Below are 21012 nucleotides of genomic sequence, written 5' to 3'. Positions count from 1 at the left end.
GACGCCTGGGGCAAGGCTTCACAAATAAGCACCACAACAGGTCTGGGTTCAGTATTTTAGCACCAGTCACAACAGTGGGTTGTGGTTTCCTTCTGTTCCAAGAATTAATGTTTTCTAGACCCACGATCTTAATGAGATGGAGTTGTCTAAGAACAATCTTTATGACTGACTTCTCAGCCAGCACAAATGGCAAAGCTTCTCTGTGTGCCCCACCTTACCCTTGCTAAAGGACTCTTTAATGGCCCAACTGAGTTGAAAGAAACTCCATACCCTCCTCCCCCTTGACTAAGTTCTCCTCTTGAAAGACAGGGCTAAGGGTTTATGGGTCACAGACTATTTCTCACATTCTCGTACACTTTACAGCTTCCTGACCACAGCCAGAGGCAGCAATAAAAGCAAGGACCCTACAGGATGAACTCCTGCCAGCAGCAGAGACCTAGCGCAGAATATTGTGCATGCAGAGATCTGCACACTCGTGCAGAGCCTTACTGCTACGTTGCTAGTGCTGTCCCCATGCTTTGGCAGGGGAAAAGTGACAGACTCAGATAACCCAACACGTGGGGCTTGCAGGATCCTGGTGTCCCTGGTGTCCACTGCCAGGGAACAGAGGGACAGAGCAAAGAGCTTTGCAAATAAACACCTCTCTGACTTTCAGTGACCCCAATATACACCTAACCACTGGCATTAAAGAGGCTTTAAATAACTAGTGAGTAAAAATAACTTCTTTAAGGTCTATTACCATGAAAATCGTGAAGGTATTTTATTGACTGGTAATTAAAATCATTGCCCTTTTGCTAGCATATGGCAACTAAGGAAGAGGCATTTTGCTAAAGGTACAGAAGGCAAACCGCACTAGCAATAACTGTGTTTTATCTCCCTGGGAATGCACAATAAAAGATTCAGATCTTATAGCTGAACTTTGTAAAAGGTTCCAGTAATCAAAAGTCAGCACGGAATATTATCAAACATTAAGTTTTAAGCTGCTAATATTTAAAGACCTGCTTTGGTGTCTGTCATTTTTATTCTGAGATGTTTTACTTGTCTCGTTTTAATGATCGGATGGTGAAATGGAGATGAAAATTACCCAGAGTTTCTCCTGAAGCTTGCTCGATATCAAAAATATTCTTTGTGCTGTATGCATATGTGGGTCAGAGGGATTTGTGGAGGTGGGGCTATTGTTCTCAATGTGGATAGATCAAAAGACGAAAAAGAAAACTAACACTACCAGAGGAATGAAAAAGGACAAGAATAACTTGTGCTCCCGGTGCCGTGTTCAGTTCATCAGGAAAGTGTGGATCAGTAAGAGCCCACTCCCAAGGTCACCATCAGCTATGCAAAGGCTCCCCCAGCCCTGGAAGCGAAGGGAAGGTCACAAATTCAGGTGGTGCCAGTGCCTGGTGAGGCCACTAAGCTCAAGGCTGAAGTAGCCACTAGGCTTGGCCTTTTTGAGACCCAAATCTCATTGCAGCTGTGCTTTTGAAGAAGTCATTCAGCTGACCATGTCCCAAACCTTCACAGCGAGAAGAGTTTCGTCTGCCCTACATCCCCCACATCCCCGTGAGGGGATTCACACACTCATGTTGGGGAATGGATTCTGCCACATTCAGCGAAAAAGGGAGACTTCTCTGCTGCCATCTAATTTAAACCTTCCCAAATGAATTTTTACTTTTATTAAGCAAACCTTCCCTTGGATACTGCCAGAAGACTCCAGATCTTGCATTTGTAAAGCTAAGGTATTGCTACCAATAAAAATAAATAGATGGCAATTACTAAGGAATTACATTTAGAACAAAAATGACTGAATTTATTACCCTTTGTATGTGCACAGCATAAAATGCAGTAGTACAGAAGTTTAAGAAGAAGAGGCAGGAAAATAAACTTTGCTTTCTTTTTAATGATGAAACCAGGAACCAGCTCAAATAACAATTGAAATCTAAAGCCATGAGTGAAGAGAGCCTCCAAGTACAGAGCTTGAGTACAGATAACTCAGCAGTTCAGCAATGCAAATAGATCGGTGATGACCACACATTAAATAAGGACACCAGGCTGGGGAAGATCCTTTTGGAGAGCGACCTTCCATTAAACTTTATGCTCTACAGACAACAAGCTTCATCCAAAAGCCACCAATGGTCTTTCCACTGAGGTGCCCACAGCTAGAAGCCATGCTGCAGGTCAAAACTCTTTGCTTTGCCTGTGAAGTGTAATTCTTGTGGGACAGCCCATGAAGGGTGGATGAGGTATAGCCCAGAACTATTTCCAGAGGTATATGGGTTCAGGAGCCCAAATCAGTTGTCCTTTACCACTGCATTTCAACCTGTACCGTAACCAGAATAGTAAATCCAGCAGTGGCATGCCCCCACGCAGTACAGCCCAGACTGGCCGGAACAATTCCAGATTAATAACTCCAGCTTCCAACTCTGCACGGATCCCTTTAGTACAACTTTGCTAAAATAATGTAGAAATCATTTTTAAAACTATTTAAAAGCTGAGAAATTTTGAATGACAGCTTCCACAAGTTATCTCTCAGTTTTTACTGTCTGAAAACCTCATGTGACTACTGGGGAATTATAACATAAATATTGGTTTAAGGTGAGAATGGTTTCCTGCTCAGCGGTGGCAGCACAAGAGCTTACAAAAGATACTCTGAAAAAGCTCCCAGTATGAAGATATCCTTGAAAAATCAAAAACTGTCAAAAAATAAAGACTACACAGATTGTCTTAAATCTTCCTCTTTGACTGCCTTGGAACATCGAGTGACCTTGTGTCCACCCACCCTGTTCAATGGCCACTTGAACCCGTTCACTGGATAATGGATGCTCACAATGAATCTGTCAAACTCTGGCTCAGGCACCCAGCTGGGAGAGCTGAGCAGCGGTAGCTTTATCTTCACTGCTCAGTGGGTTCAAGAGATCTTCATTTTATCCAGAACAAAAACGTTTTTCCCGAATTTGGAGTTCAGGTGAGGAACTGGACATCCCCTTAGACACAGTGCTCTGCTAACTCTACTGTCATCCTCCTCCACCCTTGCTCCCACCCAACTCACCCAGGGAAGTGGCCATAGGGGAGCCTGTTGTGGGATTTTTTGGTTCCTTTGCTAAGTTTGTGCTGCTCAGCTTTCTCACCTTCTCAGTCCTGTTGCTTCTCTCTCTCCTGGATGCCTCCACGCCAAGACAGGCTCTGTCCTAGGAGAAAGAACCTGAAGATGTTGCCTTAATTTAGAGACTCACAGTGATGGAGAATCCAGTCTCTTAGCAATCTGTCTCCATGTCTGATTATTCTAACTCCTAAAAATCTACATTGTATTTCCAGATTGATTTTTCTTTTTTTGATTGCAAACTTTAGTTTCCAGGCACTGGATATTACATCTTTCCCTATTAAGAAGCCCTCTAAAACCTCCTCTCCCTGGGCAGCCATTTCATCAGCCTTATTTCTGACACAATAAACGGGCCTGCAGTCTTATTCAGGTTCCACAGCACAGCATGGGACCACTCCTGGCCCACTGCTGTAGTTTTTCTCTAGCTCGGAGAAAATATGTATCTCCCATTCGGCAAGGACTAGAGCAGGAAAGGCCACATGAAGTACAAATGAACCACAAAAAAAAAAAAAAAAAAAAAAAAGTGCTTTATCAGCCCATTATTTCTCTAAAAACACCTGATTATTATTGACTATTAAATGGTTATTGTGATTTGCATAGGAGTTGTCCATAAGGGAACATCCTCCACTGTTGCAGTGGAAAGACGGTGAGATGGCCTTGCTCAGGAGGATCCCAGTTTTGTTGTTGTTGTTTTTGTTTTATTTATTTATTTATTTTGAAGAGGAAGAAATACTTACATGTGTTGTGAACGTGGGTCTGTTCAGCTGATACAGAAGGAAGGCGAAACTGTGGTTTCCATGAGGGCAGCTGCATTACCTTGTGGGTGCAGCTGATGGTGATGCAATGGTGCTTTTATCCTCCAGCACTTCCCCTCCGTTCCCAAGGACAGCTTACAGCTGTCCTCTCCAACAGGCAGGACATGAAGTGTGCCTCTAGGGGAAGCGTTCATGCTCCTCTGACTGCAGTGCCACCCACGTGCTGTGCAGAGGACCTTTGTTCTTGTGTCTTGCACACAGTCAGATCCTTGAAGAAAAGATTTCTTCAAGGACTGTACTGGGACTGGAAGGAACGTGACTACTTTTCCACACAACTACCAAAAATTCTGCATTTGCCTCAGGCTGCCTACACACCCCATTAACCTGTTCTCTCCAAAACTGTCTCAAAGCACATTCATACCTAGATGTCTCTAGATAACCAAGCAATGGAAAAGTGCTTGCTAAGAACACCATTGTCCGCTGATTCAACTTGTGATGACACTGCAGGCTCCAGATTTTCTTCCCTGTGTGCTTATCTGCACCAACTCTACCCACATTCAACCTTTCTGCCTCTCCAAAAATGATCAGAAAGACCTTTCCTCCATGGTCCTCCTCTCTGCTCTATGCACCTGATTTCTGCTCTAAATCAGCATGCAGTGCACTTCCCCAATCCTACTCACAGCTTCATGCAGATTTTCTCAAATCCCTGCTCAGCTGCAATGGAACAGCTCTTCTCCCTGAAGGAGCAGAGCACGTGGGCAACACTTGCTGCTTGTCGGGGTATAGCTTACTTGATCCCAGGATCAGGCTGGCCCCAGTGCCACTAGGCATTTATATACTGCCTGGATATTGCCTGGGAGAAGATTTTCGAGCCTAATCCAGTGTCATTGCACTCAGCAGGAGTTGTCAATGTGTTAACACTGTCTGCAGCTGCTAATAACAGAACTCAGCCCTCTGGATGGGGATTTTGTGTGACAGGACTGACGTGTAAGACATCCCAGCAGCTTGACAGCTGGCTGTTCAACTCCCAAAAGCTCCTCATTAACAGCTGCACTTTCCGCAAAACAAAATGAAATAAATCCAAAACAAAGCAAAAAGATTTCCTGTTCACACACGCACAAGAGCTCCTTGTGAATTGGCTTTCGGTACTCAGTTGATTCTCCTGTTTAAACTGAGCTACAGAAGACAGATAATAAAGTAAAATTAAATAGGTGTTGACTTGCAGGTCACGGGCCATTAATCAAGAGAAAGCCCTCTTAGTTACTGATTCTGGCTTTCTTGCAGGTTTGTGGAGTTTAGCGGCATGGTCCCAGCGCTGAGGTCAGGCAGACACCAAGCTATTGGAGATGATTTACCATTTGATGCTAATTGGATCTAAAGGAAGCTCTAGGATGGAAACTACATTTGCACTGACAGGAGACTGACATTCAGCTTGGCACTAAGCACTGTCGTGAACAATGCTGCTCCCTTCCCGTGTCTGGGAGGCCAGAGGGAAGGAAACAAATTCTGTTGCTTCTGGTTGAATCCCGAAAGGGCCTAGCATTGTGCCAAGCTCAGCATGCTCCAAGGTCAACACGTGTTGTCTTTTATTAAGCCCAAGGGGGACTCCTGCCCACAGTGCAGCACACGGCTTGTGGGGTCCTGGGCCCCCAGCCCCATTTGGAGAAGAAGTTTGCCTTGCGGATTCAAGAGCTCAGCTCTACTTCACCTTATCCTTCTTACCCTGCTATATCACCAAGAAAAATGTGTTAATACATGAGAGAAAAGATAAACGTCCCCAGCCCTTCAATGACACAAGAGATTTACTGAGTTTTCTGTAAAAGTTTCCACTTTTACTGAATGCAAATGCCTTGGTTCCTTGGTTTTCTGAAAAACATGTCTTCCTACAAGCAAGCAGCCCTTGACAAGAGAGCATGTGTTCAGGTTAATTGACAAAGCCTCTCATTAGATAAGGCCATCCTACAAGATGAGGGTAAATATGCAAAAGACATTTATACTTCCACAGGCTTAAGCCTCCATAAAGCTTGTAAACTTGCCCTGCCAATCTTCTCCAAGTCTTTTTACCCCAACAAAAAATGTTGCTGGACAAATTGATAAGCACACCTTGCTGCACCACAAAACCTCTAGTTCCCATGAACTTTTTCTTCTCCTCAACTCTCCATCTCCCCCTCACAGCTCATGTTTGGTGCCAGCAGCCACAGATTCACAGTCACAATGTTATCCTGACCCTGTGCTCCCTGCAAGGCAGATCAAGCACTGCCCTCTGTCACACACATAAAGGAAGAGAGGAAGAGGTAAGGACCATAGCATAATGCCCAAAGTGTCCCATGATGGCTGCTTGCACCTTGTGCCTCACACCGTGAATGTCCCTCAGGCTGTCCCAGCACCTCTGGCTCAGCAGGCCGCTGGAAGGAAAAGAGCAACCTCCTGGAGCTTTCATGTGTTTTGTTTTTTAACTCACACTTGAATTTCTCCATCTTTCTCACACAGAAACCCTGCAGGGTCTCAAGCTCGTTTTGCTTCATGTTATTCATCCCAGCCATGGGTCTTCCCATGCAGATTTTGAGGAAGTAATTAACGTTCTGTGGGGAAAGGCTGTTCCTGACAGAGAAAGCCACTTGCTGGTCTCTGCTGAGACTCTCTAAGCCTGACACCCTCCTGTCTCAGGAAGCTCAGCACAACCTCCAACAACCTCAAGAAAGGTGTGGGAAGGCCTGATCACTGTGTAGGAGCTGGGTGAGCTTCAGGGAGGCCCATTCCCCTCCTGCAGCTCTGTTGCCACTGCCAGAGCCTCCTCCTCACTTCTGAGCACCTTTCACCCTCACACATGCCCACTTTGAAGGACCAGAGGACAATAGTCCCACCAAAAACACAGATTCCCACCATGTTGGTCTTGCACTGAAGAGATGTCCCTGAGCCAGGGCAGGGCCTCTGGACACAGGCCTGGGAGGAAGCAGGGGAATTTGGCTGCACCTAGGGCACTTACTGCAAAATGTGGTACCACCAGGTGTGTTGGGAAACTGAGGGCTGAGACAGACACAGAGGGAGAGCAGAGTTAATAGTTTCTACTTACAGGGGCTGCTCATTCTCTGCTAGCCAGCGCAGCACCACAGCTCATTTGGAGCACTGTGGCAGCCCCATTTCATGCTTTCCTCCCATTGCATGTTTCTGGCGACAAAAAGAAAAAACATCACAGCATCTGAAATTGCTCGTTTCACAGGAATGTAATCTGGCATTGCAAAAAAACATGTTCCACAGAAAATTGCCAACCAGGGTCACCAGCACAGCTAAGTTCAACCTGCCAGTCCCTCTCCAACAGCGAGCAGCACTTGCTCAGTCCAAGACACATGCGGAAACATCCCAGGACTCAGAGATGGGTAACCAAGCATCACTTTGTTCCCTGACCAGTCCCTCGTCAAGGGCCTTGTAGATTTAGTTCAGTGCCTGTGGTCAAAAACTTTCTCAAACTCTTCACCATTTTCTGCTTCTACAGAAGGCGGACAGCTCTGTTGTGTTCCAAGGATGATCTTCTCTCTGTTAAGTTGATTACCTGCTGCTAAAGGGAAAGAAGGGAAAAATGCATGTAAACCCTTTCAGGAGGAGGAGAAGGGCAGGGATGTGATTGCTGTGGAAAAGCCCACATTATGCTCTCAAAAGTTAACAAAGCCCTGGCTGATTCTTCACTTTTGTTGCTATAGAAGTGGCTTAACCATATTTTCTGGTGACAGACTTCAGCAGATAACGCTCCATTGGTCTCAGCTGATAGCATGGCTTTTCTCCCTCTACCCAAACTGCAGAGTAGTTGGGAAGGGCTTCATTTGCTGCTCTGGGTCTGGACATGCTCTGGTTAACTCGCATGGGATAGTGGCAAGGGGGGGCACTGTGAAGTTAACACTCTGCCTAAAGTAACACACGCTGCTCTGCTTCATTTAAATTACATTCAGGACACACCGATTTTGCACGCTCCCTGGGAGAACATCTCCAACACCACACTCTGAGCCCTGCGAGTGTTTTGCACGTGTGGCGTTGCCAGCTGCATATGAAATCGTAGCTCAGTGCCCCTCAGGTCAGCTCGTGGTTGCTCCTCACAGAGCTGAAGCAATGGGCAAGAGCTGGCAGCGGTGGTAAAAGGGAACAGAGCATGGCCAAGGCAGGCTGGGGCTCTCAGATCCAGGTCTGGGCAGCGCTGAGTATCTGGGTACCTGTTAGACAGAGAAGCTCCATGGAGTTACAGCTGATATTTTTAAACACTGCTAGAGAGCACAGATTTGTCTTCCTTCATAGTGGGAGACCTGCATTGCGCTGCATTGCAGACACAGGCTTGCATTGCAGCACCAATATGCCTCGCTCTGTCATGCGCTTGTTTTTTTATGGCTTGTGCCAAATCTGATCCTAAATAGATAAAACACAACGTTGGTCTAAAAAGCAATCCTTCAAGGCTTCCAGCCTGAGACAGGCCCTCACTGCAACCCCTACTTTGGCCACCCAAATGTCTTTTTAGTGGCTCTGGCCCTCTGCTGCTTCCCCATGTCCTTTCCCATGGGCAAATACACCGTGGCAAATACTTTCAATGTATCCAGAGCCAAGAGGTCAGTCTATTTTCCCCACAAAACAGAAGCAATCATCTGATGATGATGGTGCAGAATGAGTGTAGCACATGGTCTAGACAAGGTGTGGACAAAGGACCAGCCAGTCCTGAGTCCCCAGAACATGCTGCATCATTTCCACAGGTCCCTTGCAGGCCCACTGAATACCTGATGGATTCATTCCCAAAACATCCAGAAAGAGAAACACCAAAGCATGTGAAGCCACCTTTGCACCATACCCTCAGAGGGAACAAAGAGTCTCTCTCAGCCGCTTCTTTAATACAGGTTTGGGGGCAGGACACACTGAATTCACGCTCATGCTTGTGTGCATTCCCATGCAGATGCAGCTGGATGTAGACTCCAACCTTCCTCCTCCTCTGCTGGGAAAACCCCTCCCCTCTTCGTGGAGGAACAGTGGCCTACTTCCTCCAGGGTGACAGCAAAGGGAGGAAAATCAGTGGTAAGCAGCAGCTGTGAATGTCCACGCCAGCAACTACAGCGTGCTAACTACTTCTAATTTCCCACTGTGGTAGCTGGTCTCTAAAAGGAAGAGTCTGCAAGCTCATTTTCTGTTTTACAGAATCCCAGAAGGGCTGAGGTGGGAAGGGACCTCTGGGGCCATCTGGTGCACCCCCTGCTCAAACAGGGCCACCCGGAGATGCTTGCCCAGGACCACATCCAGGCAGATCCCCAAGGATGAGACCCGATAGCCTCTGTAGGCAGCCTTCACCAGGGCTCCATCACCTGCACAGTGAAGAAGAGCTTCCTGATGTCCTTCACTACACTCAGCATCATGGCAGAGGGAAACAGAATGGAGTGAGAAGCCACCGTGTGTGGATGCTGAAAAAGCACAGTGCCAAAGGGGTGAGAGGCTTTATCACAAAGGCTTTATCCAACCAGTGCTAAATGCTGTGCAAAGCTCTGGTCAGAGACAGTCATTAGCAAGACAAGCAAAATATAGAAAGGTTAAAAGGAGATTGAGGCAGGGAACGTTACATGGCCACCAACATCTCCTGATCAGCAACCCCTAACAAAACTGTGCTTCCCAAATAGGACCGAGAACAAGGTGCTTAACTGCATTTAAAATACTTTCAGGGTGGCTTAGGAGAACAGAGAGCCTCCCCTTAGAGCTGTGCTTTGAGAGAAGGTTCAGTGCTAAAGAGACCTTTGATGTGTGCGCCTGTATATCATGTTCCTGTTAGAAATGGAGGATTTGTTCTCACTAAGGTCATCAGGCTTTAGCTGATTTTAAATTCAAGTCACAAACCTTGGATGCTTCAGTGGGAACAGCATCAGGATCTCAGAGAAACATGCATCTTCTTTCTCATTGCACTAGTTGTAGAAAGGGGCAGGCTTGCCCTCAAATATAGTACTTCAAGAAAAGAAGGAGAGTGTGGGAGGTTTGTTCACCTCAAAGTGAATATAAGTGCAGCCCCAATATGAAATCCAGTGAGGTCTTTACATACATACATCCCTTATAAATGCCCCAAGGTGCAATCTGTAGATAATCCCTGTATATCAGCTGGCAGTGCCGTCGGCAGACTGGATAATGGCACAGTTGTACTCCCCCTCACCTCAGCTCAGCCATTCATTTGGGTCTTTCTTCTCTAGAAATGTATGGTAACCAAATTATCCTCAAGTCTTCCAGCCCGCTTTCATTTTTGATTGAAATTCATCAGTTCAAAAGTTATTGGTGGTAGAAATATAGATGCAACAGCCTGAACCTTGATCCCTTTGAAAAAAATCACAGCTTCCCCTGCAGTGGAGGTGCAGGCAGGGTGCTGGAGAGCCGTGGAGCATCTCCCAAAAGAGACAACGGAGCATAAGGAGGTAAATGCCCCAGGTGAGACCAACCCAACAGTGCCAAATTCCCATTTCTCCTCTACATCCTGCTGCTGCCAGGTGCACAGACCCATTATCTTGACCTATACCATGTGGCCTCCACTACTGACTTAATCCTCTGTAAGAATTTGTGCCCTGAACCATTCCTCTCCTTCTCTTGGGCCTGACCAAACCTGCTCAGCCACGTCTGCTCTGAAGGGTGCCAGTATCCTGTGGCCTGCCCAGGTGACTGTACTTAAAAGCTGCTGCTACGTGAGCTGCGTGGTTTTCCTCTTACTGAAGGCTGAAAGATAGGTGGTCATGCTACAGGACGGCAGAGGAACAGCTGGGTCCTCACCTGAGTGCATTGTCCTGGTCCTTCTTCCTAGGACTGTCCTTCCTCTGCACCTCAACACACCTCAGCCGCTGCAAAGTGCAGGTCTCCAGAGCGGGCGACATCACGTCCACCTTCCTCCTTTACGGCTTGCAGTCTGTTATTACCACTCTGCCAAAGGAACAGATGTTTTTCCCATGTACTAGTCTCCCAAAAGCTGAGATGTGGTGATTTCTCTATTCCAGCTGAGAGCCAAAAAGCATCTTGCTCAGATCCTTCATTAAAGCAAACCCAGCTAAATTAGCTGCCCTGGGGACCAGATGAAGGCCTAGAAGATGTAAAAAAGATTAAAAGAAAAAAAAAAAAAAAAAGAAAAACCACTATTGACACTGGTAAATGTGTCTTAATTAAAAGTTTTGAAAGCACAACTCAAACACACTCTAGTCATCCTCCAAGTCCCAGCAGAAGTTAATGAGATGATTTTTTTTTCACAGTCCCCCATTGATCCATGAAGTGCAAAGGGGGAGTCAGAACTGCAAATGAAAAATTGTGGGTGCAGGGATAGATACTGATCATATTTACAGGAGCACAATCCCAGCATGATCCCATGCAGCATTATTCCAGGAAGCCACGGAGGCAACCGCCATGGCCAGAGGTCAGCCTTGGATGAGGGAAGCAAGAAGTGATGCTGGAAAAGTCCACATCAAGCACCAAGCGTCACGAAAATTAAACTTTGGATACTGCATTTTTATATCTTCAATAGAAAAGAGTTTATATTTTTATCCAAAAAGTCCCCACAGTCACACACTGTTTCTAATAATCCAGCCTAACAGTGACAGAAGAAACATACCCTAAAAACTCTCCTGCAGAAAAGAAAGCGGACTCCATCTCCCACAATTTTCAATAAGCATCCCCTACACACACAAAGCCAAACAAGAGAGCTCTCCAGGCACAGATTTCTCCCCTCTCCACTGGGCAAAACTTGCCCAAAGTTTTCTACAAAATTTGTAGAAGCAGAGATGCCAGTGAAGGGGACAGCTCTGCTCTGCTTGAGGTTTGTGTTTGTCCCTGGCTTCTGTGCAGAGGATGGGGCTCCACACAAGGCCCCCCAGTGCCCCCAGCTCTCAGGTAAGGCAGCAGCGGCTGCTCAGGATGCCCTGGGTGCTGCTGGAGCGGGCTCAGGCACGGTGCCTTACCTTCTGGTGCCCTCTGGTGCCAGCAGCAGAGCTGTCCTTGCAGCCATCCTACCCGGCTGGGTGCTCCTCACCTCCCTCGGCCTTCCTCGCCCTCCATCCCCGCTCACACCACACCTGGCCCCTGGGCTGCTCCTGGTGTCCCAGGGCACCTGTTTGAAGTGAGGAAGGAAAGAGAGCTGGAGAAGATCCCTCCCAAACCCCTGAGCAGACCCAATTATCGTCCCCTCAAGCTGGGACCCTTTTGACTCGGATCAGAAGGCTGTGAGCTCAGCAGGACGCAACGCGAGAAGGAGAGGGACAAGGATCCCAGGGGAACCCCTTCCTGGCCCATCATGTGGCAGGGTGGCAAGGGATTTTAGCAAGACGTGGATGTGTTAGGATCCTATGACCAGGGTCAGGCCATGGTGTAAGCTGAAAACAAACATAACCCAACCAATATAGTACCTGTCATGCTCTGAGCGTTTTCCATGGGCTTTGAGGTCTGATTCAGAAGTGCAATAGGACTGATGCTAAGTGTGACTCACCCTGCTTGACCCATTCCTTCATGGTGGGATTTTCAGCAGGGAGTTGACCTCATCTCTACAGAGAAACACTCACATGAGTCTCCTCTGGCTTCTTACGTGCCACCCGTGCTGGCCTGCTTTAGGACTTTCAGGCAATAAGATGGGTTTGCCCAACAGAGCACAGCTCATTGCTGGGGCAAGTGAAAGGCAACCACCACTTTCCATCTCACCTAAAATAAATGTACACCTGCAGACTAAGGTCTGTCACCCCCTGCCCCTCAGTGTGCTGTCAGCTCATTCTCCCAAATCTTCCCCATAGGCCAACACCACCTGGAGATGACCACCTGGAGCACTGACCCTGAGGAAACCAAGCCCAGGGCTGAGCAGCTCTGCAAGGCACTGGGAACCCAACCAACCCTCTCGCTGTGTTTGTCTTGCTCTCTGGAAAGCACCTGGAGAGAATTTTACCTCCTCGGAGCAGGACACATCCTGCTCTCAAAACCCCCTTTGTAAATGTGGGAGCACAGCATTGTCCCCAGCCACTTAAGTCAAAATCTTCCAGTCGGCTCCGTGGAGCCCCCTCAGGTGTGTTCCTCTGAAATTTCCTTGTCGTTCCCTACCCTCAGCTCACCCCAATTCTGCATGGCCACATCAGGGGAAGTAAGACCCATCTTCTCTGTCGCTCTTCCCCACACACAAGTCAAGAACCACATCCCCGGGGCTCACTGCCCATTTCTTAAGGGCTGCATTTCCCCATGAACCTCAAAGCATATGAGCGTTACTCTCCTCGCCCCGCCACCCTTCCCGGAGCGCAGGATGGGCGTTACATCACGTACCTCTGCCCAGCCCCTGGGGATCACAAAGCAAAAGTCCCCATCTGAGGCAGAGCTTTGTGCCGGGGCCCTGAGGTGCGTGGTCACCAGCAGGAGACAAAGCCAGTGTCAGAGCCACCACCCTTCGGGGGGGCCGGGGTGATTTCTCCCCTCGCAGCCAATAAAAGGGCCGTGAGAGGCACATCTTCCCCTGCAGGAAGCAGGGCGGTCACGTCTCTCGCCGGCGGGCTCCTCTCATGAAGCGGTGGAGATGGCAGCGAGCCTCGCCTGCAGCTTCGCCACGCTTTGCTGTGTAGCACTCTGGGGCTTCACCGGGACTTCTGATGGTAAGAGCCGAAAATAATCTCTGTTCTCCTCCTGCTTCAGGCCCTGCGACCGCAGCTCTCCCCTGACTGCTGCCCGTGCTGGCTCAGACTTCAGCTGAAGCTTTGCTTAAAAAGCTTTCCCTCCCTTTAGCAAGCCGTGCTACCCAGGAGCATCACCTAAGGGTTTCAAAGCCAACTCCCAGTCTCAGCTTACGCGTCGGTGTTTAAACTCTGCACGACCTCGATTATTAAATCTAAAGGCTGTGGGTAACAATTTGACTACAGATGGGCACTTGAGTACCGACTTTAATGAAACATTTCTCCTTATCGTTTCTTTCTTTGCTGAGCAAGGAAACTCTTTTGATTGCAGCTGCCCTTAAATCTTTGGGACGGCAGTGGCAGACAGGAGTGTTTTTTCTCTAGCTCTACTACAGCATTGCTTTGGTTCTTATACACGAAAAGCACTAACGTGCTCAGGGATGGCGTTTGGTTAGCCAACAGCATTTTGTTTCGGCTGTGGTTTCCTCTGGGGGTTGCAGAAGCATGCAGGAACTCTACTGCGTCTTAAATATAAAGATAAAAACCAGCCTTGCTCCTGGTAATGAGGAGGAGGTTGTGAAAGCACCCCCATCATTAAAAAAAAAAAAAAACTGCAAAAATGTCCCCATTTGCTTTCCTGCAGGCTGGGAGAGAGCAGCCACAGGACTGCTCTCTCATACTGCGGGAATAGGACCCCCAGGTTGTTCCTCGATGAGGAAAGCACAAGACAGACCCTTCAACACATTTGGCTCACCTCTGCAAGAGCAGCCCTCTCTTGCTTAATGCCAGGCAGTTGCCTGTTAACTCAGAGCAAGAAAGCCATCTGCCTTCCTACTGCCCAGCAGAAGCTGGAGGCAGGCCAGACCCCCACACACACTCACCAACACCTCTCCTCTCACGTTCAAACCCAGAAGAAAAGATAAGATATAGAGAAACAAACACTTTGACCCTAAGCATCTCCACGTAGAGCGGTGAGAGTCATTGTTCCCAGCCTGAGACCACATCCTCTGTGAGATTTAAGTGCCAGGTCATGCAGTGCATCTCCTCCTACCCAGGCTAGGGCTTACAAGGGTGGGCTGGGGGTGTTTTAACACCACTGGTACACACAGAGCCTTGCACTGGCATCTGAAAGCCTGGGCCACTCTGCTTTTGGCTGGTAGGTGGAAAAAACACTGCCACGTTGCCCAGTGCTGGCTGCACCCCAGTCCCAACACAGATCAGAGACATGAGGCTGTGAAGCTCGTCACCCCCCACACCAGAGACATGTCACTTGCAGAACATCCACTCCTCTCTGAGCCACGTGGGCTGCGTCTCCTGGCTCCCACCTGCAAGAAAATGGGGGTCATTGAGACAGCTGGGGTACAGGATAGGAAGAGATGTGAATTTGGACATCCTTAGGTTGAGAGGGAACGTGGAGCTGAGTCTCTCCCTTGCAGAGCAGTGTTTTAAATACTGAGCAATGTTACCAGGGTGTGCACGTGCAACCTGAAGGCTGAATCCTTCTAGGCTCCTATGTTGATGGTAACAACAAAATGCTCTGTTTCGTTGTTGGTTTTTGTTTGTGTTTTAAATAGGCTCTGGGTCACCACGTCGGCTCTCTTTTCTCCTTTGGAGCAAGATAAACTAATTATTTTCCTCAGTAAAAACTAGCTTAAATGCACAGGGTGTTCTGTGGCTCGGCAGAGAGCTCTTAGTGAGATCTAACTGTGAAAAAAAAAAAAAAGAAAAGAAAAGAAAAAAAAAAAAGCTGGAGGTGGTAAAAACCTTTGCTTTTGCAGAAAACGAGTACAAGCTTTGGGTTCAAGTTCACATATGAATGCAGGCTTGCTGCCCACACACAACCCCAAGGGTCACCTCCCCGACTGGCAGGCCTTGGTATCAACAGCAGCACGAGAACTTGTGCAGGCTCGGGATTTCTTCCTCTCGTGTTTCAGAAAAGGGGAGTGGAGGCAAGCGTGAAGTGGACGAGGTATGGGCATCAAGTGTGAGCTTTGGGATTCTTCTGAATTATTGAAAGGACAAATGGAGACACAGGAAAAGTAGCTGCACACCTAAGAACAAAGAGTAATAAAGGCTGTGTGGAAAGATGTGCTCATGGCTGAACAAACCCCAGCCTCCCATGGTTTTAGCAACTCCATCTGTTTCATGATTGTGTTTTGTGTTGTTCCAGGTACCTACATACCACCACCTCATTCGACCACGAAACCTGGCTTCCCTGTGCCTATGGACACGGACAATCCTGGTGTTCGCAAGGCAGCTCGCTTTGGGGTTTACCAGTACAACAACAGTTCCAACGACCTCTTTCTGTTTAAAGAATGGCAAATAAACAAAGCCATGGTGCAGGTAAGACACATTTCTGGTGGCCCTCCAAACCATTCATAACTGACCCTGCTGCAGAGCACCCAAGACATAGGAGCGCTAGGTCCTCCTCAGGGCTGCTATGCGTGCCCAAAGATAAACACCACATGTCCCTCTATCCCATTTAACTGCCCCACGGGAGGTGTTTCCACAATTTGTGTTATGTGATTTAACATAAAACACTTTCACCCACACCACCACACACAATCCGCAGAGGTAGCACTTGATCCCTCGCCAATAGCTTCTTTCAGCATCCCTTTCCCCTGCCTTAAAGGAGGAAACTGCTTTCTCTAGATTGTCAGAGGGCTGAAATACATGCTCCACGTGGAAATCGGCCGCACGGTGTGTGAGAAGAAGGAGCACTGCAGCCTGGACAGCTGTCACTTCCAGAAGAAGAAAAAACTCCAACAGGTAGGTAGCCACTTCCATGGGGGTACCCAGTAACGGGGGTGATCCCTGGCCAGCTCTCGCTGTGTAGTCACTTCACACCATGCTCTTTTTCTCCTGAAGATGCTCTTTTTCTCCTGTCCCAACATGGCTCACAGTGCCAAGAACAAGCAGCAGCCAGTTGAACTTTGTCACCCGTTTCCCTTTTATCTGCAGATGCTGAAATGCTATTTTGAGGTCTGGATAGTGCCTTGGTTACAGAAAGCACACGTCCCTGTTGCTCTCTGTCGCTGACCCACCTTTCCCCGTGAGAGTGTGATTTGCAGGGGATCTGCCATCGTGAGTTTTTCCTTGTCTGGACTTCTGAGGCCAAAAGTGAAGTGGGGAACAGCTGTACAGAATCAACACAGAACTTTTCTCTCAAAGCACATGGTCGGGTTTTTCTACCTGTCCCTGAGGAAGATGCTCAAAACCTGAGTAACGAAGAAAAGACTTGCTGTGACCAAATTCATTGCTATCCAGTTGTGTATCTCTTTTTCTGAAACTAAACCACAGATGAGAACATGTTGTCGTTCATTCACTAGAGAGCAATTCACCCTCTTTGAACGGGATTTCCAAGCAGTGTGAGCAGACCCAGGACACAAGTTGGACTTGCATTGTTGTATGATGAGTCTTCATGCAGCTATGATATAAACGAGCCTAAACCACAGCACACACAACTTTGACACTGTGGAAAGCTTTACAATAGGACAGTATGCCCGGGGATACACACACACGAGCGCTAAAGGATCTCCAGAGCCAGAGAAAAGCTTAGATATATCTATCAGGAATGCATAAGGTAGAGCTGTTCTTTCCTCAAGTCAAGAATATGGATGAGACTGTCCTAAGACACACCCACAGCTCAAAAACAGTAGAGCCTAAATACTGTTTCTAAATTAATCAAAAGCTAATCTGCTATGAAAGGGCATTGTTGCGAATGTTAAGACAAATAAACACGATAATTTCCAAAGCATATTTTTGCTGAGGTTAAACAACGTAGTTTCATTCACGTTGATATTCAATGTTTCATTGAATTTAATTGAATTGGACTCCACCACCTCCCTGGGCAACCCATCCCAGTGCCTGACTGCTCTTTCTAAGGAGAAATTTGGAAGCATTTGTGTAACTGCTACCTTAGAACAGCAACAAAGCCTCGGTCTACGTTCATTCACACCCTTATAAGTGAATAGGGCCCTGACCTAAGCTATAAACATCACTTTCTTTCCACAAATACACCCTTGCTTCTCACAGCTGTTGCCTCTGCAGCTCTGTTGCACCTCCTATTAGCAGGGACACCCCCACTTTCAGCCTTTTTAACCATCATTTGGTCAAGAACGGCCACTGATGGGCTCCAGGCCAGGGTGCAAGGACCCTGAAGCCAGGCGGGCTCTTCACAGCACAGCTGAGGCCTCTGCTCCAAGTAGTGCCACAGCCTTTGCAGGCAGATCACTTGACTCAGGGTCAACCCCCCATTTGTTAAAAAACAGGAGTTAAAGCCAGACATCTGGCATCACGCAGGGTATCAAACACAACGTGCTGAGGAAAATGCAGCAAGATTGTTCAGACATTTCTACCCAAACAGGCTGGTTTGGAAGGAAAGGAGAGCTGCATGCTTTACACAGAACTATTGGCAGCATTTCCTACAACACAGATGAGCTCTTTGCAACCAAGTTAGCAGGCAAGCACCTTCTGAGAAAGACAGATCTGCTCCAGCCGTAAATCTAAGCCTAAGTGTTTACTGTAACATTACAATAAGCAAGGCACGCTGGAATAGCAGCATCCGTCATCTCCAGGTAGTTAACAGTTATCATGATCAAAGGAAGGAGCAGGGCTAACATCAGCTGAGCTCTTAGTCCACCTCCAAGCACCTTGCTAGGGAAGGAATTCAGCCATTACACAGTCTCCCATCAGGAGGGCACCAGCAGCTGCAGTTCTTTTAGGTCAGTGCTAAGTGCCACTGAGTCACCGTGACATCCAGCAGACAAGCTGACATCTCTGCCCAAGATGCAGTTTTGCTAGAATTTACACCAAGGTTGACTGTTTACCAGTTAAAACTGGGAGTTCATACCTTTGCAGAGGCTCTGACATCTACTCCTGGCTACAAAGACAATTATGTAAAAATAAATACATCCAATAAAAAAACGTAGAGCCTAAGGAGAGAAGGAAGAGTTGTTCCTGCCAACCCCAGCTGCTGGAGAAAAAGGAACAATCCCAGCAGAGCATTAAGAGCTCCTGTGAAAACCAAAGTTGGTACTTCAGAGGAATCTGTTCATCTAGAAGCATTACAAGTGAGCTGAAGGAGCAGTTTCCTTTGGTTTCAGACAGTGCCCCAGGCATGCTGGAAGCACAAGTGCTTGGTGCATTACGAATTTTCTCAGCTCATCTCCTTAGGAGGATGCTCAGCCTCTTCTGGAGTAGTGTTCCCTAACAGCTCTGCCTTAGGGAGGGATGGGCTGCAGGCTGAGGAGCCCTTCGTGCACCCATACCAAGCCAGCCTACATTTCACTGGAGATTCGCAGAGCCTAGTGATCTGCACTGATCTGAGCAGGTCAGTCAAAACTCCCCCATTTTTGTTCAAAAGCTGTGCTATGCAGCCTTTCCCCCCACACTCCTACTTACTGATTACATAGGAAACAGCCTGCCAGCTACCAAAATAAATGAACTCTGACTGATGTACCACTTCGCAGTCTCTTCACATCAGCAGCTCCATATTTTGGACACGGCAGGCCTTTATATATCAGTTCTCTGTCAAGTTGTGAAATCAGGTACACCCAGAACCTGTTGGCAGCTGGGGTGTCATGCATAGAGTTACACAGAACCAACGCAAGGTTTAACTGGCAGTGCTCTGTATGGAGCCATGACTTTCTGCTGGCTGGGAGGAAACCACTTGTATTTAGGTCACTATGACAACTTACTGCTACATCTTTCAGTCCTTACCTCAAAAGAAGAAGCAAAATGAGCTACAGTCGGTCCCCGTGTGGTTATTCTTTTCTACCACCAGTTTTTCTAAGCAAACTAGATGAGAAAGTCCATGTGTCAGCATTACAAGATCTCTGCTGTGACCGCTATGCAGACAGACCCAGAAGTTTAGGAGACACCAGCCCACCTGCAAAGGCCAGTGCCTCAAAGCAGACTTGGATTTAAAGGAAGCAGACTTGGGCCATGGCCTTGCAATCAATTTTATCAGCTGTTTGCACTGAAATACCAACCTCTGCAGAAGTGTTCTGAGGTACATGCACCATCTTCCAGCAGATTTACCGTATGCTTGCTCCAGAATGGGGACAGGGCAGTTAGCTGGGGAATAACATCTTAAACAGCTTCAGCAAAATTTTATTGACATTTTTGCCCTGCAGAAACATCTGTTCCACCAACAAAACAAAAACATGGTGACACAAAACATATCTTTAAAACACACATCCCTCAGGAGACTGGGCACTGTTTTCCAGTTCTGCATCCCAACGTTTTGGAGAAGCTTGTGTAAAACACAGAATGTACCCTCAGAACCCACTTGGAGTTGTGCAGAGAGGGTTTCTGCCCTTCTTAGGAAGCCACAGAGTCTTTCTCCTGACACCAAAACAATCATGTCCTGACAAAATCTTTGAACACTGCTGAAAATGCTCCCACTTCTAGAGAAGTGCCGGCCCCAGAGCTGCAAAGATATCATGTTCCTGCACTGGCAAGATCAAGCAAGAGAAGGCAGAGCTGTCTTTTTTTCCAAGCCTCACTTCCAGCTTTCCCAGTTGCTCAAGGCAGATGTGTCAGCAGCCACCTGAAACCTGACTCACACTTCTGTGGAAGTAGAATGAGCCTGTAAAAGCAGGCTTCTCAATAGCACCAAAAGGAGTTCGTGCCAGTTCAGATACACACCAGAAGAGCCTTAAACTGCACCATGACACCTCTAGCTGGTACTGCAATTCCTCCCAGGTGCCTGCTTATACTGCAGCCATCCTCAGTAAGTGGCCTCCTTTCAATTTTAGTGGCCACGGAAGCACTGGCAGTCTTGGGCCAGGAACCTCTCTTTCCAGGAAGAGTCAAACATACCAGCTCTTTCCTAGACCTGGTACCTTACATGCCATGCTGCTTCAGATCGAGCTTGAGCTCCCAGGGCAAAGCACAGCGCTGAAAAACTTGGCTGAAAAGTTTCAGGTCATTACCAAAACACAGGAGATGGCCACATCACCTCTCAGAGGAAAAGGTTAACTCGCACCTGTGAGGAAAGGTTAACTCATAGCAACATTTCATTTTAGCTGAGGCTTTAAGCTTCTTGTGACAAACAAAATACCAACAGCCTGGCTAAATGGCATGGCCCCGTGTAGTTTGTTGCTCAGTTGTGCAGCCTATCACAGTTTTACGTTCAGTGCTTTACAAACTTGACTGGTATTTCTGCTTTTGTACAACAGGAACCGCAGACCAGACTGGGACCCCATGAACTTTCCCTATTCACAGGAGCTGGGCAGACAGGTTTTATACAATCTGAAAAATTAAATTGAGGAAAATTCCACTCATACCCTTAGTCCAAAGGCTAAACTTGTAGACAAACTCATTTAGACTGCAGCTTTTCAGCTACTTTCCAACCAAACACAGACAAAACCAGCAATTTCTGTTACCAGGGGGACACAACAAGAGGCAGGGCAAAACATCAGGCACTACACTTTTATGGGGATGAATTCCTGCTTGCCTCTGAAGCCCGCTGCCAGAACTCCCCTCCTGCGCCCAGGTCAGTGCAGAGCCTGCCTTCCATCCACCTGCAGTCATTTCTAAA

At 47.5% G+C, this 21012-nt stretch overlaps 1 protein-coding gene and 1 long non-coding RNA gene across 4 annotated transcripts; one reads left to right on the top strand and one right to left on the bottom strand.

Moving 5' to 3' along the window:
- Nucleotides 1-1723: 1723 nt before the first annotated feature.
- Nucleotides 1724-13251, bottom strand: LOC137853421 (uncharacterized). 3 transcript variants are annotated; one of them, XR_011094494.1, is made up of 4 exons: nt 13126-13250; nt 11787-11935; nt 10615-10918; nt 1724-7405 (listed from the first exon to the last, which is right to left on the bottom strand). It is a non-coding gene; the product is annotated as an uncharacterized lncRNA (long non-coding RNA). The 3 variants fall into 3 exon arrangements; XR_011094495.1 differs by having other exon boundaries at nt 10615-10761; XR_011094496.1 differs by lacking the exon at nt 11787-11935 and having other exon boundaries at nt 10615-10761; nt 13126-13251.
- CST7 (cystatin F) lies at nt 13194-17225 on the top strand. The gene is made up of 4 exons (XM_068675754.1): nt 13194-13448; nt 15637-15809; nt 16119-16235; nt 16428-17225. The coding sequence occupies exons 1-4, from the start codon at nt 13373-13375 to the stop codon at nt 16503-16505; spliced, it is 444 nt and encodes a 147-aa protein (XP_068531855.1). The 5' UTR covers nt 13194-13372; the 3' UTR covers nt 16506-17225.
- Nucleotides 17226-21012: the final 3787 nt, after the last annotated feature.

This window comes from Anas acuta, chromosome 3 (assembly GCF_963932015.1).
Source record: "Anas acuta chromosome 3, bAnaAcu1.1, whole genome shotgun sequence".
Lineage (NCBI taxonomy): Eukaryota > Metazoa > Chordata > Aves > Anseriformes > Anatidae > Anas > Anas acuta.
Note: the sequence above shows the minus strand (reverse complement) of the source record. Positions and strands in the feature narration are given on the sequence as shown.